Source organism: Hippocampus bargibanti, linkage group LG04 (assembly GCF_051943395.1).
Source record: "Hippocampus bargibanti isolate YZ-2025 linkage group LG04, ASM5194339v1, whole genome shotgun sequence".
Classification (NCBI taxonomy): domain Eukaryota; kingdom Metazoa; phylum Chordata; class Actinopteri; order Syngnathiformes; family Syngnathidae; genus Hippocampus; species Hippocampus bargibanti.
This window is the reverse complement of record NC_142737.1, coordinates 9,347,816-9,373,208: the sequence shown is the minus strand read 5'-3', so window position 1 is coordinate 9,373,208 and position 25,393 is coordinate 9,347,816. Positions and strand designations below refer to the sequence as shown.

Genomic DNA, 25,393 nt, shown 5'->3' with positions numbered 1-25,393 from the left:
ATGCCTTCTTCCACCCAATACAAGGACATTTAATTGTTTCGCCTGTCATTATAGGTCATAATTTTCTCAAAAATATAATGTGGCAAATTTCCCACACTACCCCCAATGATACGTATGTCTTTTCACGCAAGAGTGCCAGTAATCACTGCACACAATTTGCCCAAAATAACTCTGTTAACTAATCACAACCGAATTAAATCAATTTCAAGAGCAGTGTTATTAAAATAATAATACATTTCATTTCATGTATAAGCGCATCTAAAAACTCCCAAGTACACTTTGCAGTCACAGGTTACGTTTTCTACCTGTGAGCAGCGCCAGGCAGACGCCCCGGCGTTCACTCCACCCGGAAGTAAAACATCAAATACGCAATGTTGCGTTATTTATTGGAATACATATTTTTAAACTTAGCATTGCCTATAATTATCAAATGCTTTTATTGATATTTCTATATTTAGGAGTAGAGGCATCTCTTAGTACAATCTCAATTTCAATAATGTTGGACTGTATGTAGCGCCGTGTAATTGAATTTAATGTTGGATTTGAGGAGGCGCCGTGGGGAGAGGAAGTGGAAGGGAGGTGGGTGAAATGAATGGGCGTGGCCAAAAAAACCGACAGCCAATGGCAGCGCAGTAAAGCAAAGCCACTCTTTCAGTCGCTTCTTGAGCTGCTGGACGTAGCGCACACGCTCCCGAGGCTCTCGGACACACACATACACACACACGCATCCGAATCGCAAACTCACACACCTGGATACAGACACGAAGAAGAGCCACACAAGTCACGCGCGTGGGACTCGCTGCAATTGCTTTGGTTTTCGTAAAATGGCTCATTTATGAAGAGGAATGGGCGAGATGCGCACCTAAACAAGTGTCTCCCCTTGACTCAAGCTCCTCAAGCCGGACATCGACACAAACCAGAGGAGACCCCCCTCCCTTCGTTTGACTTGTCATTTGGATTGATTGATCTGGTCTTCAAGCCTCCTCTCCCTTACCATACGCGAAGTGACAAAAGTTGTGTGGACTACCTGGATTTCTGACTTGGCCGTCTCTCTCCTGTGATCATTTTTTGGCGTGGGTGTGTGTATGTGTGTGCGCGTGACTGAGTTGTCCCCAAGCACCCAAGGGTGCCCTCGTCGTCACTCACCTTGTTGACGCAACCCCGTCAAGATCCAACACAAGAAAGGGCGGAGGTGGGGGACAGATATCCCCAGCTCCGAGGGACACGCGCCGCATTGGACCGGGCCGAACCGAGCGACCGTGAATGAGATCCCCTCACCTGCCGCCACAACAACGACGAGGAATACGTGGCCAACTTTTACCGTAGTGATGCTGCAAGTGGAAATGATCCTCGCCGTCTGCCTGGTGCTGTGGATGTGTGTTTTTAGCCAAGAGCCCAGTTCCAAAGTGGTGGCTGACCGCTACGCCGTCTTCTGGAATCGGACAAACGCCAAGTAAGTCACCGTCGCCTCGACGTCTTCCTTGGGCGGACCCCGCTTCGGCTTGCTGACCGGCAGGGCAAGCAGGGCGGCTTCGTGGGGTGAGGGTGGGGGAGTTATCTCTCCGCAGTGTCGCCGCTGCAGGTTGTTGCGTGGACAAAATCGTGACAATTTTCCGTTCAAACCATGCGAGGAAATTTTGAGCAAAAGAAGCGGCGAGAGTCAAATACAGGGGCGTCGGTGTCTTTGTTAGATTCCATTAACACGACACGACATGGAACTTTTGTCAACAATAAAGGGGAAAAGTTTCGTTGTCCCCACTTTAATTGGAGATAAAACTGAGCAGGATCTCAAAATCAAATCTTGCTCGATTTTAAAAGCAATATAATTAGATTGTAATTTCTGCTGTTATCCATCGTCCATTCTCCATTGTGAGTTTTTTTTAAATTGTTGCTTTCCCCATATCACCGGTGAGTTAAATTTAATTAAAAATATAAAAATCATTGTTAGCACATTTATTAATCTTATCCTTGAAAAAAATCACACAAACGTGTGGAACAATTTAGAGAAAGAAAAGTTTACGGTTTTGATGTTTCTCCTGTGCATTTAAAAAAAATGCTTACTGGTGCTATAACCTATTCAACTGCATTCCCGGTACAAAACCACAAACTTGATTCTTCCAATACCTAGATGAAACCACAAACTTGTATAACTTTTGTCATAACTTTTACTGTATAAACCTTTGCACACAAAGCTACATTCCACATTTTGGCCTTCTTTTGACACACCGGTGATGAATGAATGCAAGTCCGAAATTTAACACTGCCTCAGAACAAAAAGTTTTTTTCTTAACTCTAAAAACAACAGCCAGATCTTTCTCAAGCCTAAATGTAAAAGACTCACAGCCGATCCCTGGAACGAAGGGAGGCTCAAGTTCAAAATTTAGAAGTTTGAGAGACCATGACTATTTTTCTATTGAGCCAGCCATGTTGTATTTCTTCATCAGGCGTTTCCCTTTCTGGAGTCCGCCTGAGAAGCTTTCTCTCAGGCTTGTTCATTTAAAACACTTCCAGGAGATTTATTGTCACCCAACTGGAAATAAATATTTGTTGAGTAAGAAAAAAAACACCTTTTTATAGATGGAATTTTGTCACATTTCTTTAAATATTTGCTGGATTGGCATTTGAAGTTTGTGAAGACGAGGGTCATTTGTTGCAGCCGTTTAGTGGTCACGTTTACAAACGGCTTGTGTAGATCTTGTCGTTGATATCCTTGCGCTTGACGGCGGGTTGCGGTCGCTGAGTCGACCTGCCGTTATTGACTTTATTTTCCTCTCACCGTAATTTTGACCTGGATTCCTGCCGTTGATGGACATCCATTCACTGGATTGTATTTTGTTTTCTCTCTTTTCTTCAGCGAGAAAGTTTTGACTCGACTGGACGCTCTGTTAACTTGATTTTTTCCAGATGTGCCAACAGGTTTTCCCACTTTCAGCTCATTGTACCAAATTGAAGTAAAAGTTGCTAACATCGAGAGGAGCGGAATATGAGAAGTTTGCACCGAGCTGGGTTCATGTTTGGCTTTTTTATGATGCGTACAGTTTAAAGTCAAGCTGTGCTTTGAGCACTGTTGGTCCTCTTGTTGGTCCTCTTAAGCCGACGTTTTGCCTCAAGGAAGGAAACAGGTTATTTTTATCGTGTGTGTTCATTTTGAAGATCTTGTTAAGGTTGCTAATACCGATCGAGGGTGGGTTCATATGGAAATTAGCTTAGTTTGTTTGACTCGTCCCTCCAGGTCATGCAAACTGCCTATAACGAAACTTGTCCTGTTGATGAGGCTAACTGACAAACATCTAAGTCATCCTTCTGTGCCCTAATTGTTAAAAGCTGCTCTCGCTTTTGGTTCTTGAGGCTATTCCGATCAATTTCGGTGTCAGCTCTGCACACGGAAAAGTGATCCAGTCTCTCTGGGAGTTCGCCGCGGACCATTGTAATGAAGCAAGGCGTCCTAAATGATACAGCAGGTGACTTGAAAAGTGTAAAGCTGGCATCATTTCAGGCTAACTCTTGGAGAAGGAACCATTTATCCGCCATTCGTTTTTCCACTTGCCAAAACCGCAGATTCTCCCGGCTGGAAAATGACTAGCTTGAGGGAATTAATCACCCCAAATGTGTTTGGTTTGTCTAAAAATCTCTTTGGTTTCTGATTTATGATGCCCAAGTTGGACATATCGTGTCCTAATGTGTCATCCTACGCTCCAACTTCATCACCGGGCAGAAAGCCACCTAATTTCTACATATTTATGTTTCCAGTGCGATCACAATGACCTCACAATTATAATGTATTGGTGCAAAATATTTCAATTTATTAAATAAAACACGTAAACTAGAATTCTACAACACACAGTAAAGAATATTGTACCCAGACCTGGAACTATTAGTCCAATCCAAATAAGATTTATTTCTTGCAAACATTTATTGAGTGGATGTGTAACGTGGGCGCGCAGTTGCTTCAGTGATTTTTGGGAGTTTTTGGCTTTTAAGAAAAAAAAGGTTACGCAGGTTTGAATTTCTTCAACATACTTTTCGATCACTGCAAGTGTTTGGCAATCGAAGGCTGAGGGGATTTCCTGCCTGTTTGCTTGGCTTCAATCCATCTTTGTCTACCAAGTCCAAGAACTTAAAGGCAACTTTACAAACTTCACTTTGTCATTACGACTGCCTCTCCATTTATCTTCTGCCTTCATTTTGCGTTCTGGCGAGTCGAGGAGTGTTTGGAGAAGTCTTAATAGGTGTCCTCGCAGGGTTCATTCAGCTTGAAACGTCTTCTAAATAAAGAGACGTTTCTCTCGGGCGACGTTTGTCCTCTGCCATTCAGCCGGCTGCCTTTGCTTGTGAGTATTTATTCGAATGAGAGGACAGACTAGTGCCCTTTCTTCTGCGACATGGCGCACTAAGCCTTCTTCCCTTGTCGCCTCTCTATCTCCTTGTCCGGGCGCTTGAACACAGATGATTATACTTCGATATTTCCTGAGTTCCTCTGTAAGAGGTCATAAGGACTCTGGGAGGTCACAGGACGGGAAGTGCAAAATGTTTGAAGGTGTTATTTATGACAGATGATACGGTTTTGACGATGCAAGTTGTTTTTGAGTTGCAAATTGTTTGCTGCGTACAATAAATAAAAGTAAGGAGGAAGTGGTTTTTGGCATTTTCGTAATTATTTTGTTCTTAATTATTTTCGTAATTATTTTGTGTTGTCCGTGACATAGTTCAATGAATGTGGGAAAGATGGACTAAGCACAAGGTGGCGGTAATGTGAAGGAATCATGAAGTCTTAGTTTTTCCGATTTATAAACAAAATGCACTAAAGATTTTGGACTAAAATCTGATTTTAATCAATAATTTAAAATGATTTTAGATGTCAATATTCAGAAAAGGTACCTTTTTTAGGTCGATTGAAGAATCGATTCATTGGTCGTTACGAATTCTGTCAATGTGTGGAATTGATTGATGACTTTTTTTTGTTGTCAGCCAGCATATGTTGTTAATTTTTGGTGTCGTTATAATAAAGATTTTGTTCTAAATAAAATGTTTTTGGTGTGTAAAAATACACTAAAGTACACATTTCTCAGCATTCCCTGCGTTCCAGTGTCTATGAAAAACGACAAAATTACTGCAGTTTTTTGTTAGAAATTCCACTCAATCTTTTATTGATGTGTCTTTTATTTTTTTGTGCTCATCCTGAATATCCTATTATTTTCTTTAGCACTCCCAAGTTTTCATACTACTAGGACAACTACTACAATGACTAACAATAATATAATCTTTAATATTATGATGTATGTGGTCATATTTAGGAAAAAAGGGTTAGGTTCTGCACCAGATTGATTTTTTTTTCTGAAAACATGAAGCGATATCCAAAAGAGATATGTTCAAAAAAGTTCAATAATCTTTTGTAACTAGCTTCAAAATACCCATAAATACACACACATCAATCTCTGATTTAAGATTTACTGTTGACCGATGAAATCAATGAATTGATTAAGTTCCCTGGAGTGTATGAAAGAAATTAAGCATATCAATGTTTAAAAAAAACTGAATATGTGGAATATTGCTTTGACCAAAGTTTAGCCAGTGTTCATTGCAAACTATCTCAGAAGAGTCTGACTTGTTCATTTTGAGGATTAAAAAAATGTATTAACCTAGTCAGCATAAAAAAATCAAAGAAACCAATTAACACTAGCAGTAGCAGCGGCACTCAAAAACAGTTTAACATGATCATTCAGCAATTCAGTGTAAATTGTTGAAAAACGGTGTGTGCGAAAATTGGCTGAGCGCCAAGTGGTGACATGATATCAGCGTGAACAAATATCAAGGATGAAAATGTCTGGAAACTGAATTTGCACCGGTCATGTCATGTTTTCTTCTCGAAACCGTGTGAAAGTACTCACATTGTAGCAGTGTTCATAAATTGTAAAACATACTTTTTTTAGTCCATTTTACCAATACCCTAGACAGCATATGTATGTTTTGAAGAACATTCCTTTTTATGTATTCAGTTTTTTTTCTGTTTCAGCCTGCGGTTTTGTGTTTTGCAAATAGTAAAGGCCGGTTTCCTAAACAAATGGATTCATGTTAACACTCTCCTTTGGGCTTCTTGTTACCCGTCGCACACCGTAACTGCTTGTGCGGACTTGTGGGGGGCCACATGGGAACTGAAAACTAACATGATTTTGTGGTATTTTATTATTTGACGGTAATGATGACATTGTTGTTGTTTTTTTTAACTCCAGTTGACTAGCTTATATTGCACGAATGACTGATTTTGACAAAATATGCTGATCTATCATGTATTTTACTGGTGACTGGTAAATAATTCAAATATGCCGATCTATCATGTATTTTCCTGTGTCTGAGGACAGATTAGTTCTCAGTAATGACCCCCTACTCCGCAGTCTTTCTTTCGCCTACGGGACCGGCAGCTACCAGCTCTGACTTGAGCTGCGAGGTCCAAAAGTGGAGGCGACAGAGTGCGCTCACGAGGAGGAGGAGGCAGAAAAACAGAAAATAATGTTCACGAGGGGGGGAATGATTTAAATGAGAAGAAAACGTTTTGTTTTTTTTATTTCTTAGTTTGGTCAAGGTTTAGATGTCACATTGTGTTTTCTCAACAGACCTGTAAATGCACTTTCCATTTAGCTTTGATTTTTTTTCTTCTTTCAAACAAGAAAATGAGGCCGGCAGGCAGCAGTCAATGTGGAGTCAATGTGCTTGGCAGAGCAGCTGCTCTTTCGGCGTGTGGCGGCGGTGGAGAGCCGAGGACTTTTTTGGCCGTGACCCTCGTGGAGCCGCTACACTGCACACTGAAGAAATATTGTTGGTCAGGCGTGAAACAAGATATGTAACCATATTCAAGTAAAGGTAGCTTGCAATTTTAAACTGAATTATGCTGCCTTTTTATAAACATCAATGCTCGGCGGTATTCATATTTTCACAGGAGACAATTAAAAAATATCGTTAGCGCTGTAGGATCTTTAGCGGAGTCATTTTTCAAGGAAAACACAAAAAGAAAAACAAAATTCACAACCCATTACACAAGATTTAAATTTTTTTTGGGTGATATTTTGGCAGTGAGTCAAAATTCCTCGGTGAGCAATATTCAGAAGTGCTTCTAATATTTTGAAGCTAATTAGTCTTCATCCCGCTATTAGCATACAAGCTGTTTTTACACCGCTTTAACCACAATGACAAACATGTTCAAGTGACCACCGCTCTGTGAAAATCACACGGTTTCATTATTTTCCCCCACCCCACCACCGCTTTTTATGTAAAAAATTCACATTTATTTATACATTCCCCTCAATTCCTCTGTGACTGTTGATTTATCTGAATGCGGGAGGAGAGAGTACAATTTAACGTTTTGGCTCTGACAAAACTGTTTTAGTGGCTGTTATGGTTGTAAAAGGAAGAATTCTTGTATCTGTCCTCATTAGTTGGTGCAGGTGTATGGAATGTTGTGACTGCGGAGTGACTTTATATTCTACGTTATACGGAACCTGGCTACATGTCTCTCATTTTAAGAGCTCTTTTCTCTGGAGTGGCATGTCATCTTAAATTGAAAAATATGGACGGCATTTAATAGCAGGCAGACTCGTTTCGCTCTCACGTTCCCTTCTCCCTTGACTGGGACTCAGATCTTAATGCTCAGGTTTTTGTTTTCACAGTAATCGCTCCAAGGTCAGATGGAGTGCTGAAATGCCGCTATCAGTGGAACAATCTGTCTTGTATTCAGACCTTTCGTAAAGAACTTGGAACCATTGCGAGGAATTAATTGGCTTATTCGGCAACTTAATGTCCAAAGTGAGATCTTTTTACTCGAACAATTTTCTTTGGCTGTGAGTCACTTGAGTTAAGTTTCTTGCCTGTTTTGCATCGTCGACTGGCTCGCGTTGCTTTCAAAAAAACATCAATGGCGCACAAAGTGCCGCACGGTTACTTTGTCTTTACTTGAGTGAATTTGCCGCTTTGGGTGAAGCCACTTCAAGTGTTGTGTTTTTGCTCTGAAGTGGATTTGAATGTGTCTGTCAATATTAGCAAAACAGACCTGGCTGCGCATGGATGCATGGGAGGCAGAAAAAAGTAATTTAATCAAACTCCATCCAGATTGTTTTTAATTGACAGAGTTGCTGTCAGTTCTGATAAGAACCAAAAACGCTGTTCCGGGAATCTTGTAGATGACGCTGGGAAAATGGCGCTGCCGTATTCATTCTGGGGCTTCTCTGCCCTGTAAGATGGTGGCCCAGAAGCAGCTGTTCCGTGCAGTAACGCTTGGTTGAGCTATCACCGCTGACCAGAGAGCGGTGCTGCTGAGGGAGCCTCGCTGGGACTTCTCCTCTTATACCCCGTTCATGTGCACAGTTTTAAATCCATCTGCCGGTTTCAACCAGCCCTTTTTTGCTCTAGATGATTTGACCTTGTTCAATTTATTTACTCTCCGACTTTCTTTGGCTTTATAGGAGCCACTCCCGCTTGTAAAAGGCCCAAATGACTTCAGGATTTCATTTATTTTATTTTATTTTATTTTATTTTATTTTATTTTATTTTATTTTATTTTATTTATTTTTTATATAAGGCCAACCTTATTTTCCACGGAAATATATTTGGTCATGTTTAGCTGCATGCAAACCTTTCTGCAAAATGTTCCTTATTTAACTTAGGGGGTTCAGGAGCGGTGAGGTTTGGGGGTGGGTAGTGACTGGATGTTTTTCTAGCTGGACCACAGTGTGGAGAATAGATCCCACAAGGGAACACATCTCCAGCTCGCGAATAAAGACCTAATTGATGGCTTTCAGCCGGGTTGTAAATGATTCGTGTGCTTATTCGTCTTGACCGGCTGGGAAACAGTCCGACAACACACTTTTATGTGGCGCTTTCAGGAGTCAAGTAGACTATTTACCGTTTCTCACATTGGCACTATAAAATTGCCGTAAGATAACATTTGAAAATTGAGTATATTGGCATGGGCACTTTGCCTTGCAGGGGAATGAAAACAAATAACTAAATACATTCATAAAATAACAGAATTGCGACTATGCAAATTCATACTTGTGAAAATAAGCTGTTCATATAATGTCTGAAATCCTTTTGCCAACCACATCTACTACAGAAATGACAGAAATCCACCTATGCCTCTTGTAGTGACAAATAATCAGGAAATAGATTCGAATTATATTACACTTACATAACTCACTCTAGTGATTAATATATTAACTCATTCACTGCCAGGCGTGCAAAAATGTGTCCACTCCAATGCCAGGATTTTTGTCATTGTCACTCGAATTCCAAGACCCACAGAATATTGAGTTTTAGGACTACATAAACATTCAATGCAGCCTAAGAAACCTTAGACTATCTTCTTTCATCAGAAAAAAAGAGTTAATTCTTAAATTATATGGGTCTGGAGTTATATGAGCTTGAAATAGGGCGGCTGCCCAAAACACAATGCAACACATACATATTAGTTTATATAGGGCTTTAACAACAGCTGAAGATGGAACAAAGCGCTAACATGGAAAAAAGGGAAATGCCGCCCGCTTGTGTGTGCTTTATTGGCACCCAAAAAAACAAAACAAAATGAACAAATTTGGAAATGGCGCTCTGTCATATTGTCAAATCCCGAAAAAATGTGTGAATGGCAATGAATCAATTTATGAGCTAATAATTTAATTAAAATAATCTACAGTAAAGTCTCGTTACATCGATATTCTCGGGAGTCGGAAAAAATATCGATATAACCAGACTATCGATATATCCGATCCTGCGGCATGTAAATTTTCTCCTTGCGTTCATAGAAATAGTATCGTAATAAGCAGTACTATCGATATAACCGATATCGATATAACGAGACTTCTATCCATAATTAATTTAATGTGTATGAAATTAGTCTCTTTTTTTATGTAATAGCAGTTTTGGAATAATGAAGGTGCTTATGTATGTATTTATTTATTGATTTATATCTTATTTATGTATGTATGTATTTATTTATTGATTTATTTTGATAGAAACACTACTAAATTATTCCTGGCCAACAATCAGCCTGCTGCCTTTGCCTTCTTGCCTAGAGAAAACGACAAGCAGCCAACGTCGCCCCACAACCTCCATCACCAAAGCTGGGCCGTTCAACTGAAAGGCGACCATTGTTCTGCCCTCCCTGTCCACTTTACATGGGCCGAAAGTAATGCATGCACTTTAAATAGAGGCAGAAAAAGGGAGCAGAGGCTGGGGAGCGAAGTAAATGGCGAAGGGAAACCGAGAGCCGAAGTTGTAGTAACCTTTTGGAGGAGTGGGGAAAAAATAGATGGCAGGACAAGAGTGAAGTCAACATGACAGACATGAGGGGGAGACGCTTGTAGTAGCTGCGGGTGAGGAGGCCAACTTGAATGGAGAGAACGGGGGAGAGAGGTGGCAGCTTCCCCTCATTTGCAACCAGCCGTATCCATCCTCCCTCCGCTTCCATCCTTGTCTGTCCTTGGCAAGATTTAAAGATGCATGTCTTTGGCTGCCTCCCTCGTAGTGACAAAGGTTGGACGAGTTTGAGGTGGCGGCGGTCCCTCGGGGGTAGGAGACTCCACTTCCTTCCCCAGTGGAGGTGTCGTTCGTTCGTCTCTGGTTAGTAACCCCGGGGTTATTTTCTGCAGAGACGGATGGGATTTAGCCCCCTCAGGTTCGGACCCTTAGCTTTGTTTCCTTCTCACGTGCCTTATGTTTACGGCGGGGGTGGTAATGGTGGGTGGTAAGGGGGGGCAGCGGTGTGGCAATAGTTGCATCTTGCTTTACCGTCGCTGTGTCACATCACATTGTGTCCTTGCGTTTGCCTCTAAAATGCATATATCACAAGATGTGTAATGTAGCGCCTTAATGGATGGCTTGGCGCCAAAGCACTATATATTTAAATATATCACCTGACGAGACTGACTGGCGCAATAACAGTCAACTGTTTTTTGTCCCCAAAAGTGTGTCTTCAAGTGAAGGTTATCAACGGACTTGTTAGAGAGTCATCGTGACAAATCATGGGGCTAATTATATCCGGTTATAATTCGAACAGGGTGAACCTAATCGGGAATACTTTGCGACATTCCCGTATGTATAAGGTGCACCAAAGTATAAGGTGCACCCCCAATGAATTGTGTATTTGTAAACATTTTTCATATATAAGGCGCATAAAAAAATCTGAGATGAAAGCCACAAATGGAGTGGAACTGTACAATATATCCATGTAATACCTGCCATACATTTGTCATAATATTATGACGGTGTTGACTTTGTAATACAATATTATTTTCAAAATAATTTCTTTTTCTTTTTTTTTTTTGTATCATTACTAGGCAGCTCTGTTGGCTAGCGGTAAGCATGTCTACCTCACAGTCAAATGATTCCTGACCCCCTTCGGACACTTATGTGTGCGAGGGTGTACCCCACCTCTGCAGGATAGGCACTAATGCCTATAAATGCTGCAAAAAATTGATGGATGGATATTATTATTTTTTTCATACCTGATTGGCTCAAAGAAAGATCATTGTTCCATTGCCTCGTGGTGAGGCATGCATGTTTGGATTCAAGCTCAGAATTGTCAAATCTAATTCCTTGCCCTATGAAGGGCTACTTCTGTCAAAAAAAAGTACATAAAAAAAATTACCATATTTTCTGGTGTATTAAGTGCACCAGAGTATAAGGCGCAGCCCCAATGAATGGTGTATTTTTGAACTTTTTCCATATATAAGGCCCACCTTCAATAAATGAAAAGTTTTCAAAATATAATCCATGTATATAAATACGTATATACAAGTTTTCCAAATATAAGGCTCACCACATGATTCGGCACCACAGTAGAGGCTGTGGTTACTACTTCTTCTACAGGGGAAAATGGAGTCGGTGAGTGTCGACAGTAGTTGCCAGACCTGTTGTGGCTCAATATTAGTTCACATATAAGGCGAATCTGCGTATAAGGCGCAGCGTCATCTTTTTAAGAAAATTAAATTGGGTGCACCTTATAAAACACGGTATATTTTGATATCATGTTCCTCTTGCTGCATTTTGGTTGTTTGATTCTTTCCTCGTGCCGTCCAGTTGATAGCGTCCAAAATGTCACTCAATGCTTTCACAAAACAGCATAAACACTCGCTTTCATTAATTCTCAAATGTTTGACTACATTCTCCACCAGCCCTTCGTCCTAGAATGCCATTATATATATATTTTCCAGTTTCCTGAAGTTGTATGCGTAATTGTCATTCATTGTTTATGTGCGGCGGATGATGTTCTCCTGTGGTAATTTTGTCCCCCACTTCAAACCGAGAGGGAAAACGGCTGATGCCCGGAATGTGTGATGAATCCCATTTCCAGCCTTTCCTCTCATCTGAGCCGTGCTTTGAATGGGTCTGAATATCAACCCTGCATAACTAAATATGACACCCCGATGAACACAAACTAACAACGGCAGACACCCACTGACTTGCCTTGATATACGCACACACACACACACACACACACACACACACACACGCACACGCACACGCATGTGCACAGTGGTCTGGCTCAGGAGGCGCACTTCATTATTTCTTCACTGATGTGTTGAAGTTGCAAGAGACATGCTCTTTTTCTCTTTTTTTTTCTGGCCTCCCGCTTGTTTATTTTTTCGCCGTGAGTCAGTGAGCATCAAGCTGGAGGGTGCAGCAGCCTTTGAACTGTGCCCTATCCCATGACTGCAGCCTGGGGTATTAACCCTGAGACACTGAGAGGCTTAAAAAGCCATCAGCTCATTGTCCTGAGACACCCACATTAAAAAAAGGAAAATCCTTCCTCTAAAATCTTCTCTTTACCTCCTTTTTTCCATCTTTCTTAAGAATGTCTCTCGCTGGCCTCCGTTGGCATTCATATAAATCAGTTTTTAAGGTCTAATGAAATAAGTGAGACTTAAGGGGAGTCCCTAAAGTGGCCTCCACCCTCCACATGAACAGATGTGATGAGTGCTGTCGATGGCCGCGTCCTAGGCTGAGTGCATCACCAGCGCTCAACACAAGTTGCTCATGTTTTTAAATCTTGCCATTTGGGCATTCTGAAATCACTTAAGAAGTGCAGATTAATCGATTTATCAAATGAATCAGTTATTATCTTGATAATGGATTCCTCGAGTAGAGCCCTTGTTTAGAATTTAGTATTCTTTAAATTGGAATTGTAGCTTTTCAACTGTTAATGTTTTCTGTTCCTTTATTTTTGCACGTTGACTTTTTCTCAAAATAAGACATTTATAAGTGTGCTTTTTACTTGGAAAACAACAATTGCCATTTACCCCCATTTACTATAATGATCAAACCAGTGAAAATTATTAATTTAATGCATTAATTTAAAAAATAAATTCATGCATTTTTGCCACGGCCCCAATGGGGGCGAATTACTGCTCAAAAATTCTCAACCTAACACGTGTATATACCCACCACTTTTATTCTTTGGTGTTGTTGTTTTGAGGACAGGGTGGAGGACAAGACGAGGACAAACACTTGCTGTTATGCTGTTATGCTGTTATTTTATTTTATTTTATTTTATTTTAACTAAGACATTTTCATATAGAATTACCCTTCAAAATATTATTTAAAAAATAAACCGCAAATAGCAAGATTGAAATAAAATGTTGTCATAATTGTGGTTATGGAATTAATAATAACTGACTGTTTGAAACTTTCCATTGCTCCTTCTGATCGTATCCACAGTTCTCCGCTCCTCCTCAGCTGCAAGTCTTGCTCCTGCCATGGATTCAGACACTATCAGCCATTTGCTTTCCTCTCATGCTTTTGCCCCTCATGACATATTGTTCTCACTCCTGGCTGAAGGATTACCAGCTCTTTAACTTGACTGTCCTTGTCATCGGCTCTGGCGTTCCTGCTGAGCTGACCCAGCATGGCCACTGGCGAGCCCCACTGTTGTGGCTGCAACGAACGACTTAACGCATACGCTGACGACATGTTTGTTCCTATCTAGAGTTCCTTCACGTAAAACTACATGACAATATGCTATAGGAAATGGAGCCTGACACAAAGAACTTTGAATTATGAATACGTTTTCATCTGTTTTCAATCAATATCTATCCATCAAAACACGCAGCAGTAATTATAGTCATTAAAAATCATACATTTCTTATATTCGTGAATCTTACATTTTCAAATATCTCACTATGGCAAGTGTGATATTGTAAAAACTACTTCTATCTATATATTATTTCATTTCCATTTTTAAAAATACTTAACATGTTTTTTTCCAGAAATTTGTAGTAAAAAAAGGAAACATGGCAAATGTACAACAGAATTACTACTCCAACAAGAGTCTCTCCAGAGTTCCGTTTCACCTGTTGTTGAGTTCGTTTGGGCTGTCCAACATTCCAGTCGGGATTATAGCATGGCATAGCAAACGGAAGCATTAATAAGTAGTATTGGCGGGGATTTTTGTTCCTTCCTACTCCCCCTCATCCCCAGGGGTGACTTTGTTTTTGGACCGGCTGTTTAGTGGCCGTTAAAGCTTTGACCTTGAACCAACTCAAAAGACATTAAATGTGAGTCTTACTCAAAATGTCCCTGTTATGGATATTTATCAATGGAACATTTCAGGCCATTAGTAATTCTAAAACATGCAACCCATTAAAAGCATAAATTTTTATTTTTATTTTAAAAAACGTAATGGGAAATATGAACCATCTTATTTTTGGGGGGAGTTGAATAAACTTGAATAAGCATTTCATTGTAGATTAATTATTGTTGTGGCTGTTGAATCAAAAACATGTAAAATTATTATTCTATTTGTACTTGCTGTAGTGGCTCCAACTGAAGAACTCAAAATGCAAACCAGTCTCTCTCACCCGTACCTTCTCCCTGAAAAAAGTTGACAATTTGCAGATGTTTCAGCCATAGTATTCTTAATGAGGCGCAGGGCGGATGTTGTTGTTATGAGCCCGTGGGAGAAGAGATGCATCCTATGTGTTGTATTGGATTATAGAAGGAAGAGAATGTTTGTCTTGTAGCAATCTGATGAAATATTCATTTGTGTCTGAGTCGGAGCTGCATTTGCAAAACATTGCACGCAATTGGTGGCGATTGAGGTCCAGGTAGACATGTTTTGAACATTAGGGCAGCTTGTCCCAGTTTGTTGTTTTTACTTGTCAACTTTGAAAGAAACAACAAACCGAAAGCTTTTCATTGGGGCTTTCTCGCAAAGCACATTGACAGGATTCATTCACCCAAGGCATATATGAATGATGTTAACATAATCAGAATCGGATTTATTGGCCGTGTGAGCACAAACAAACCAACAAATAAATAAATACATAAATAAAATAAATGAATAAATGAATGAATGAATAAATAAACAAGAACATACATGAATGAATGAATGAATGAACAAATGAACAAATAAATATATAAGCAAATAAATATACGAACAAATCCATTAATAAATAAATAAATAAACACATAAATAAAAACTAAACACAAACAAACAAATGAATAAAATTAAACAAATAAAAATAATATATAAATAACTAAATAAAAAAAAAAATAAATATATACATAAATACATAATGAATAAATAAATAAATACACAATAACTAACTAAATAAATAACAATAACAAACAAAAAACAAACAAAGAAAGAAAAATATACTTAAATAAACATTGTAAAACAAACACATATGAATAAATAAATAATTAAAAAATAAGCAAATCAATTAAAAAATAACGACAAATTCTCAATGGGTGGATGGTTTGAGCCAGAGAAGAAATAAAACTAACAAAGCAAAACTACACACATTTTCCTGACGATAAGATGGTGCAAGAGAGTGATTCTGTACATTAAATATGTAGCACTCATATACATTTGCCAGGAGAAACCATCTTCCCTATATCACTCATAAGAAGAACATGGCATGCAGGCTCTTGAATTCTTCACGTTCATAATCGGCCTTTATGTCCTGCCTCCGAGGTGGGCCCCTCTGTTATTTTAGTGCATAATTGATAGTGCTCAGGAGTGGAAAAGTTAGAATAGCAGAAGTAATACGAAGCGAAAGTGTAGTCAGGCGGCACAAGAATGGGAAGAGGGCGGGGCACTGGTAGAGGTGGGCCCCCAATTGGACTTTTTACACCGAGCTTGTGTCGGCCTTTGCGGGGCTTTAGTGTTTGTAGACCAGCCAGACGAGCAAAGGCGGGTGGGGGTTGGGGTGGCGAGGAGAGGAGAGGGGGATAAAAGGGGGATAAGATGGGGATGAAAGAGGAGGGAGGGAGACGGGGGTCCAGAGTAACGAGGCCTGACGCTGAGCCGGCCTAGAATGCCGTTTTGCTCCCCAAATACGGGCGCGTAGGGCGCAGCTGTGTGCGAGAATAACATTTAAGCCAGACGAATTTGATGGTGATTGGAAAAGTTTGTCGTTTTATCTGCACGCTAGACACACAATGGAGTGCTGGCCCTCCAGCAAGTCTTCTGCCGCTACATTCTACTCGCCCGACTCGTGCAGGCGAGTGGCATCAATAAAGAGCAACCTTGGGGGAAGAGGACCCATTGCCCTTGTGCGGCAAAGTAAAGAGAGGCTAAGTAAGGATAAATCCATTCAGATGACCTCTTAAGATACACGACAAGACCACATCCGCCTATCTTTCACTTTTATAATGTTCTTTCAAGGTTGATATCTCTTTCTTAAAACGAGACTGTATCGGCAAAAGACTTGTGAGATGTCACTTGATCAATGACTGGCCGAGAAGCTTCACTCTCTGCCTCCCTCAAAGCCAGCATATAAAGCATGCTCCCTTAAATCTTTCACGTTTTGTGTTGAAAAGTTTATAGAGACTTTTTGATTTTAATTTTGAATAAAACGCTGCAACATATTTTAACCAATCCCATTCACATCCTTCTGAAACTCTTGTCCAAAGTGAACAATTGTGACAAAATGGCACCACTTCAAAGTGACCAGCAGAGGTGCTACTCACTCATTCTCTCCATCCATCCTCCCTAGTGCAGAAGACTTTCAACAAAGGGAAAGTGCTTCCCTTTGTTGAAAGTCTCCAGAAGCAGCAATAATTTTCATCAGTTTTTCATAGAAACTAGAGTTTAGAAGGAGATTCCATTCAAAACAAGCTTCAGAAAATACAATACAACATAATACATATTGATATAAGATGAAACAAAGCGCTTAACACGGACAACTATCATATACGTGCAGGAAATAAAGCAGTCACAAAGATAGTAGATTCACAAATATATCTGTGGGGCTTTCTACTTTGTAAACAGTACCAGGGAGTAAAACTAAGATGTGATTCATGCTTAGTCAAATGTCAAATAGTAAAAAATGACAAAAAACTATCTGATTAACTTTAATCATTGTTAATAAGAAGCTATTCACAATGCGGAGGCTGTTATCTGCTACCTGATGTTGTCTTTCATTTAAATTCCTCTTGGTGTAAGGGTTTCACTGTTCTTTTGTAAACATGTTGTGCATTTTAAACCCATTCCAAGTTAGTTTAAAGCACCCCGCCCTTCACGACCGTCTCAGGTGAAGCTGTTAACACGGCTCCAGGTGTCGTCTATTTAACACCTCTCTGACCCTTAACAAAGCCCGACTAACTGCCGCTGAGCCCTGCCTTTTGTGCTTCGTAAACAAAGCCTTTTAGCTTCTAATAACGGCACAGCACCGGTAGCGCAAAATGAAACCTGAGATAGGGTCTGCTACATCAGATACTTGGTGGGAACTGTTTAATCCGCTTCTCGACAAACCAAACCAACACATAACAGGCGCTTTTTTTTCGGCAAAGTGGCCTGCTTTAATGTGGGGAATCTGGTGGCGCTGGTCACAAGCAAGTCCGACAGAACCACGAAAAAACAAAAATAAACAAAATAAAAATATAGATATAGCTAGCTAGCGAGAGAGATAGAGATACGAGAGATAGCTACCTAGATGGATAGACAGACAGAGAGACAGATAGACAGACAGATAGATAGAATATTCATTTATATATTCACAATGACATTTAAGAATTCAAAGTATATTTCACCAGCGTTGCTCCAATATGACCACAAAGCCAGCCGACGGGTGGAAATGTTAATGGCGATACGTCTCATCAAGTCATAAAGAAAATTTACGATTGCACTTAAGGCCTATACACCTACCGGAGCTGCCCTGTAAAGATGTGGACAGAAGATTGCACCAAACTCCTTCCAATTAAACACAGTTAAAAGTATTAAATGTGGATCGATATGCGATAGAGGTCCTATTAATCTCAGATTTGCCCATTCGTTTCTAATTAAACTCTCTTATTTCCCCTCAAATTTGCAGCGTTTTACAAGCCTGCCATTGATTCGGGCTATTGTTCTCTTCCTGCGGACTAAATGCGGCATTGAGTTGTTTTCCCTGACGATAGACGTTTTTCGCTTTTTTTGGGGGCGATACACGTTCAATACTTTGTTGTGTTGTCCTTTCTTGAGAGAGAGAACAAGAGATTGAGAGCGATGGAAAGAGAGAATGAGGGGGAGATATAAAGGGAGAGATACAGAGACAGACAGTGAGAGAGAGGGGGGCAGAGGAAGGAAAGGAGAGGGAGAGAAAAACAAAGAGAGACAGACAGACAGAGACATAGACAGTGAGAGAGAGAGAGGTGAAGAGGGAGATCGAGACTGAGAGTAAGACAGTGAGACAGAGAGAGAAAAAGAGAGAGTGAACAAGATAGAGAGAGAGACTTTATTGCGTTTCCTTTTTTTTATCATAAAAGGGTGGGATAATTACGTTTTCGAAATAATTTTAATGAACTGAGCACCCAAGTCGTCATTATTGCTTGGAAACAATGCAGGCAGCCTTCTGTGAAATACAATTTTGGTCATCCGCCGTTTTGGAGTATGTGACTACGCTTAGTTGAGCTCCTATGCTAATTTATTGACAGTATGGCTCTGCATGCCAACCCTGAGCCGCTATCAGTGCCGGCAGGTATGGATTGTGTCTCACGGCGAAGTTAATGGAGGAAATCCTCCTCTTCCGTCTTAACACCTGCAACGCAGACTCGCACGGTTTCAACGTTAATCTCACTCCGATGCCGATCTGATGAGACAGCGTGACCTTTTTACACGATGACCAAACCTCTGCTTATTACAACACCGGCCCTCAATTAATATGACATGATCGTGTATTACTGTGCCACTAATTGCGTCGTACAGCGGCGAGATGAGCCAAGTGCATTTAATGGCTTTACTTGTTTTAGCATATTTAAACGGCGCTATATTTCAGGCATGCATTAACAGAGACAAGCGGTGTGAATCCCAAATGCGGTTATTTTCTATTCTGTAATGAACCCTCACATTTAAGGCTAATTTAGTGCAATTAGCAGGCGAGAGTTTAATCAAGAAATGCCATTGCAGAAGCCTGTAGATGCTATTTAGTTTAACTACCGCCAGCTGACAGATGATTGAGGATAAACTGCTTTTTTGGGAGGGGAGGGGGCTGTATGATTATCCGAACAAGTGTTATTTATGTACAAGTTTTAAGTCCCGGCAGTGTGAACTAAATGCCATCACAAAGATCACATTAGCAGCTTAGAGTTTTTGAAAATTTCCCGTGTCTCGGTTCATTGAACATAGTCCAAGATGGCGCCCCTGCTAAGTGGTGACGCCTCCTCGGCAGCACGAATCTGCCAGCACTTTTTTTGATTGGGAGGAATGTCGAATGTCAGAGCCATTTGACCGGCATCGCTGGACAGCTCAGGGGCGATTGTGCTTTTTTGCGCCTCTAATGGGCAGCATTTTCACAGCCCCGCTTTTTTTCAGCAGAAAGGTCGGTGTTGTTGGACAGTCTACGACTGGAACTGTCGCGGCTTGGAATTGAAGCGGATTTACGTAAGACAGGAGTGTGAGACAATCTCTTTTCAGCAATGGATGCTACAGCTTTGTGTTTTCTTTCAATATTTAGATTATAGCAGACGTTCACATTCCACCATGACGTCCCTGATCCACTGGTGAAAAGGACGCTTTGATCCTCTCCTCTTTCATGTTGAACTGCTTTATACAACAGAGGGTGCAGGAAATGCTAAAGATTGAAGACTGTCTGTGTCTTTTGTGTTGTCACATTTTGTTTTTGTTTTGTTTTTGACTTCAAGATGGCACCGCCAGAGTGGCTGCCTTTACAGCAGCTCATGTATTTTTTTTCTGCTGTGAAATGTAAATTTCTCATTTGTGAGACAAATAAAGGCTAATCTAATCTAACCTTACCTAATTTTCATTTTTAGAAAAACTCAAATCTGAAGGATTCATTTTAGGTAAAACATGGCATACTTTTTATGACCTTCCCTTTTCGATTGTATGTTATTGCATCATTCACGGCAACACTCATACATATCTGAACTCCAAATAATTCCTCTCCTTCTGGCTTTGTTTACCCTCATTGTTTAGCCTCTTTAATTGGGAATTTTTCCAGTTTTTTACCATCTCGTAATGATTTTATTGCAGGCTGTTTTATACCAGTGTCCAGGCCTGCAGGCCTGGGGAAGATTGAGTGTGTTGCTTCTGCTCCGTACTGAGCTTTAATTGGAAGGTCAGGGGGACGTGTTTTAGACTAGCAGGAGATCAGCACGCACCGCCGATGTAAAGGTTATCCAAATCCACCCGCCGGCATGAAGATGTAATTGTCTTATTATTTTCGTAAGCCTAAGGATGGTGAATATTGCGTCGCTCAATTGTGCCTTGAAAGCATCATTAGTGTCCATTTTATTGCACGCACCCCATGTGCATCATTTTGCATTCTATCATAAGAGATGCGTGCGCTATTTTGAAAATATTAGCAGGTGAAATAACCATCTTCTCACACCAGGAAGATTCTTTCCATCCAGCCCGCCACAGTGTCTCTATTCAGAACAGCTGCTTCTGGCCGCACAGTGGAAGGCTCAGACGTCTGTGAGCTTGACGCACCGCGGGTGGGTCCGAGGGGCTCCCTTTCTCCATTTCCTGCCGCCTTTCGTGTCCGTCGCCAGCCTTCTTTTGTGCTGTCTATGGGTTATGGGTTGGCGTGAGGAGTCCCGCAGCCAATAGATAAGTGCTTGATGTCTGTCGTACGCCGCCAATGTAGGCTAGATCATGTGGTCAAATCCACAAAGATCTCCTTGGAAGATTCTTGGCACGCAATATCCCAAACGCTACACGCTGACTGCATTTGGAGACACTTGTATATCCAAGCGTGCTTTTTTCTAAAGCAGCCTTCGTAGTGCTACAAATATCGACAGCAGAAGGCAAGGTGAAGGTTCTGCGGACCAAGATACAGAATGTGCTGACCACAGCATCTAGCAACAAAAGGCAATGATGGCTGTATGCTTGGGGGAGAGCGGAAGGGGGATACCATGAATGGACTGGCAACACACCTTAATTTTCAAACTCTTTTTCTATCGCTTCTCTTTCTCAATATAATAGATTTTCTTGCACCTCCACACTCCATCCCACCCGATCCCTTTTATTGTATTTAATAACCCATTCACCATAACAGCGAGAATCGATACAGTATCTGCATGTATGCAGTGGGGGGATACAACCACACCCAGTGATTCCACAGTTGCAGTCTGTTCGACGTAAATAATGGACACATATCAATATTGTGATTTATTACATCATTATCTCCCATGGTGTCACAGAAACTCAGTCAATCAGCATTCAATGAAATATGTCATTTTTATTGAAAATATGGGTCTGAGCAGTGCTTTATTGGCACCCCAGCAAGACAGCCGAATGAGGATATGCATTATGCGTAATGAAGCTAACCTCTCATTTTTATTTCATCCCGTCACTTGTTTTTTTTGTTTTTTTTCTTGTCACACTCTGTTTCAGTCCCCATGCAACTTTCTGCCACCCCTGGATGTAAAAATATCAATCCCGTCTAACCTACCCCGCCCCACTTTGTGAATTTAATCAGTTTACATGTCCACGCGAGCTCGCTCTCATCACAGCAAAGATGTAATGCAGCAAGGTGAGAAAGTTAAGAGATTGAAAATGCATTTACAGTGGCCCTCTTTCCCCTTCCTTTGCCTCTTCATCCTTGAGATGCTTGTAATGAGGCTCGGAATGTTCTCATTCTCAATATTGGGGCTTGGTCGCAGCTGTGTCTTGCTTTGTCAGGGTACTTATTTTGGGATGTTTTTTTTTGGGGGGGAATGGCTATGACCAGAACATCATCTCAGAATTTAGCACAGAACCACACTTAAAGACTACATCTGATTATATATGGACTCTACAATGCCTCATGTGGCTGTTTTTCTGGTCAAAAAGCTCCCTTGCTGGGTCTATTCTTCCCCCTCGTGTTCTCTCTAATGACAAATGACCCGTGTTTTGAGATCAGATGCTGGCAGATGCGCTGTGGGCATGCTAACGGAGAGTTTAATAGTGTCAAGTGCTCGCCTAGTTGGCCTGAATTTAGAAGAGGCTGCTGTAGTCAACGATAAGCACAACGGAAAAAAAAGACATGTGTGACATCATGTAAAATACAATAACTTCCTTTCAGATGTTGAAAAATGACTTGGCCGCATATTCGCACTTCATATAAAAAGTATTCGGACTAATGGTGTTGATTTTTGAGTAATGGTGTATTCTCTTTCATTATTTAAATTCTCATTTTAATGCAATTGCATTACTGCTAAAAAATGTGCTACGTTAATATGAGGTGTATAGCTAGGTGTTTACGCAATGTATTTTATTTATATATTTATTTTTACAGTTAACTCATTCACTGCCATTCCCGAATTTGTTTGGGTTTTGGTTTTTCTTGCGGGCGGTGCTGATAAAGCGCTGGTCAGACCTCTGGCAATGCTTTTTCAATTCCACAAGGGTGCAGCATTTGTCTTTTTTCCATGTTAGCGCTATGCTACAGCTTCAGCTGTTGTTAAAGCACTATATAAATCAATATGTATTTATAGTATTGTATTTTGGATAGCCGCCCTCATTTCAAGATCACATAACACCAGACCAATATAACATAGGAATTAACTCTTTTTTTTATAAAAGAAGGTAGTAAGATTTCTAATCCTGTATTGAATGTTTATGTAGTCCTAAAACTCAATATTCTGTGGGTCCTGCAATTTGAGTGACAATGACAAAAACCCTGGTACTGGAGAGTGGACACACTTTTGTACATCCTCTGGCAGTGAATGAGTTAACGGTTGTCAAGTTCGTTGCCGTTCACATCCTAAAAAGGAAGCAATATGTCCTGGGAGGTTGTCGTTTTGTTGTGCCGTTTCATAGTCAGATGCGTCCATGTCCACATCCTTGCACAAACCCATTTCACATGGAGGTGTCAACACAGATTCTGCTCAAAGAAATGTTTTCCCTCTCCGCTCACCTGCTGAAATTGACCTAAGAAGCCAGAAATTCTGTGACTCATTTTATGACAGATTGGATGTGGCAGCAATTTCATGACAAAATGTATTTCACTAATTCCACTCCGAACAAAATTCACCCAAGGCAACTTAATTACGTCTGGACAGGAGTGACTTAACTGCTGAAGTCTGGTTGTGAAAACACCTCCATGAACCATTTTTTAATGATGCTTTTTTTGCTACCTCTATCATTCATATTCCGTCTTGCATACTGTTTTTGTGTTTGTCGTTTGACGATGACCGTGTTATAAGACGTCAGGACTAAAACAGACAGAAAGGATATATATTCATGCAATTCTGACAACCACTGAGTTAAAAATTGATTTCTCCGTATATCTTTCTCGAATGCTTTTACGGGAGGAAATATTCATTGTGGTTTTATTTCTTTGTGCGTGTTTATGTGTGAACAGCATCTTAAAATTCCCTTGACCCTTCATTGAATTGGATTTGATTTAGGTTGGAGGCTCATATTTGCAAAAAAAAACCAACTCATAAATAAAACAGATTTTTTCTTTGTTATACTTCGCAACGAATAATGCAAGCATGGACTGTGTTTTCTTCGCAGACTTTTGACATGTTTGAAACCGTTCGCCCTGCCCCGGTCAGCCCTATATTAGCATTCATGCTGGGAGTTGTCCTCCTTAACTAGCCACCTCAAATCAATTCAAGCATTATATGATAATATGAGCACCCAATTAGGTGTGAATAAAGGAAATATTTCAAGTCTTAAAACATTGCCGTCCAGTAGTAGCAACTCATATGTCCTCGAATCTGAATCCACTGTCTCCGAAAGTTTTGGATTGGTTGAATGTGTTTGGAGAAGGGTGTCATCTGAATTAGATTGGATTGGATTTAGCCTTTATTAGTCTTGCAGTGAAGACATTTATATTTCACAGCAGAAAAGTTATGGAAGGAAGAGTAAAGGAAAGAAAGAAGTAGAAAAACAAAATACAGGACCTTACTGCAAAGGCAGCCACTCTCGCGGTACCACCTGAAGTCAAAAGAAGGAATAAAATCAAAATCACAACTATGACAACACAAAGACACAGACAGTCAGCACTTTCTGCACCCTTTTTGTTGCATGAAGCAGTTCTAGATGAAAGAGGGGAGGAACAAAGAATCCTTTTCACCAGTGGATCGGGGACGTCATGGTGAAATGTGCACGTCTGCTAAAAGCTAAATATTGAAAGCAAACACGAAGCTGTAGCACCCATTGACGGAAAGAGACTGTCTCACATCTCCGGTCCCACGTAAATCCGCTTCAATTCCTAGCCGCGACAGTTACCACATACACATCGGCGCTCTATGCTGACACTCCTTTCTTCTTATCCATGTTGTTTTGAAAGAAAATGTTCGTTCATTTGTGCTTAATGATTAGGCCTTTAGCTCCTGCTGCGCTTTAAGAAGGGGGTTTGTCGCGCGTGGGGGTCCATAGATTAGACACCATCTGTTGGTGAACACTTATCAAGACGCAAACTGATTGCACGTACATTCAACGACAGTGACACGTCTTCACGCAATACCCGGCGGAACGACTTATTGATTTATTTATCCTTCTATTTATTTGTGTATTGTTTTGTTGATTGATAACCTGTAACTGTTCTGATTTATGGTACTTGCACCCTAACTTATTAACTTAACCCTCTCCCCTGTCTGATCTACTGTGCCCCTCCTCCGATGGCCCCTGCTGGGAGTAATTATCTATGAAAGAGGACACATGTTAATGTTATGGCGTGTGTGTTGTATCTGTCTGACTCGGCCCCTAAATTCAAGCATGGCCCATTTTTTTCACCCCCCGGCACCCTTCTGCACCAGACTCGTGCCCCCCTGGTGCAAGCTGCGTGCATATGTGCGTACCAACATCTTGTCCAGTTCCGAGATCAGGAGATGTGGTTATGTTTGTGTGGACGTGAGCGGCATTGTTCTTGTTTGTTGTTTTCATCAGTGATACCTACCAAGGTCTAAGATGACTCTGTGGGAGAGGGTCAGTCATCGCCGTCTGCCCTCTGTCGCTTCCTCACGTCGCTCAATC

At 40.7% G+C, this 25,393-nt stretch overlaps 1 protein-coding gene across 2 annotated transcripts in view; it reads left to right on the top strand.

Moving 5' to 3' along the window:
* Positions 1-663: 663 nt before the first annotated feature.
* The window catches only part of efna5b (ephrin A5b), a 114,350-nt gene continuing 89,620 nt past the window's right edge, over positions 664-25,393 (top strand). For both annotated transcript variants that reach the window (XM_088993874.1, XM_088993873.1), the window contains exon 1: positions 664-1,453. In XM_088993874.1, the coding sequence (XP_088850000.1) occupies positions 1,329-1,453 (125 nt within the window). In that variant the 5' untranslated portion in view covers positions 664-1,328. The remainder of the gene's footprint in view (positions 1,454-25,393) is intronic.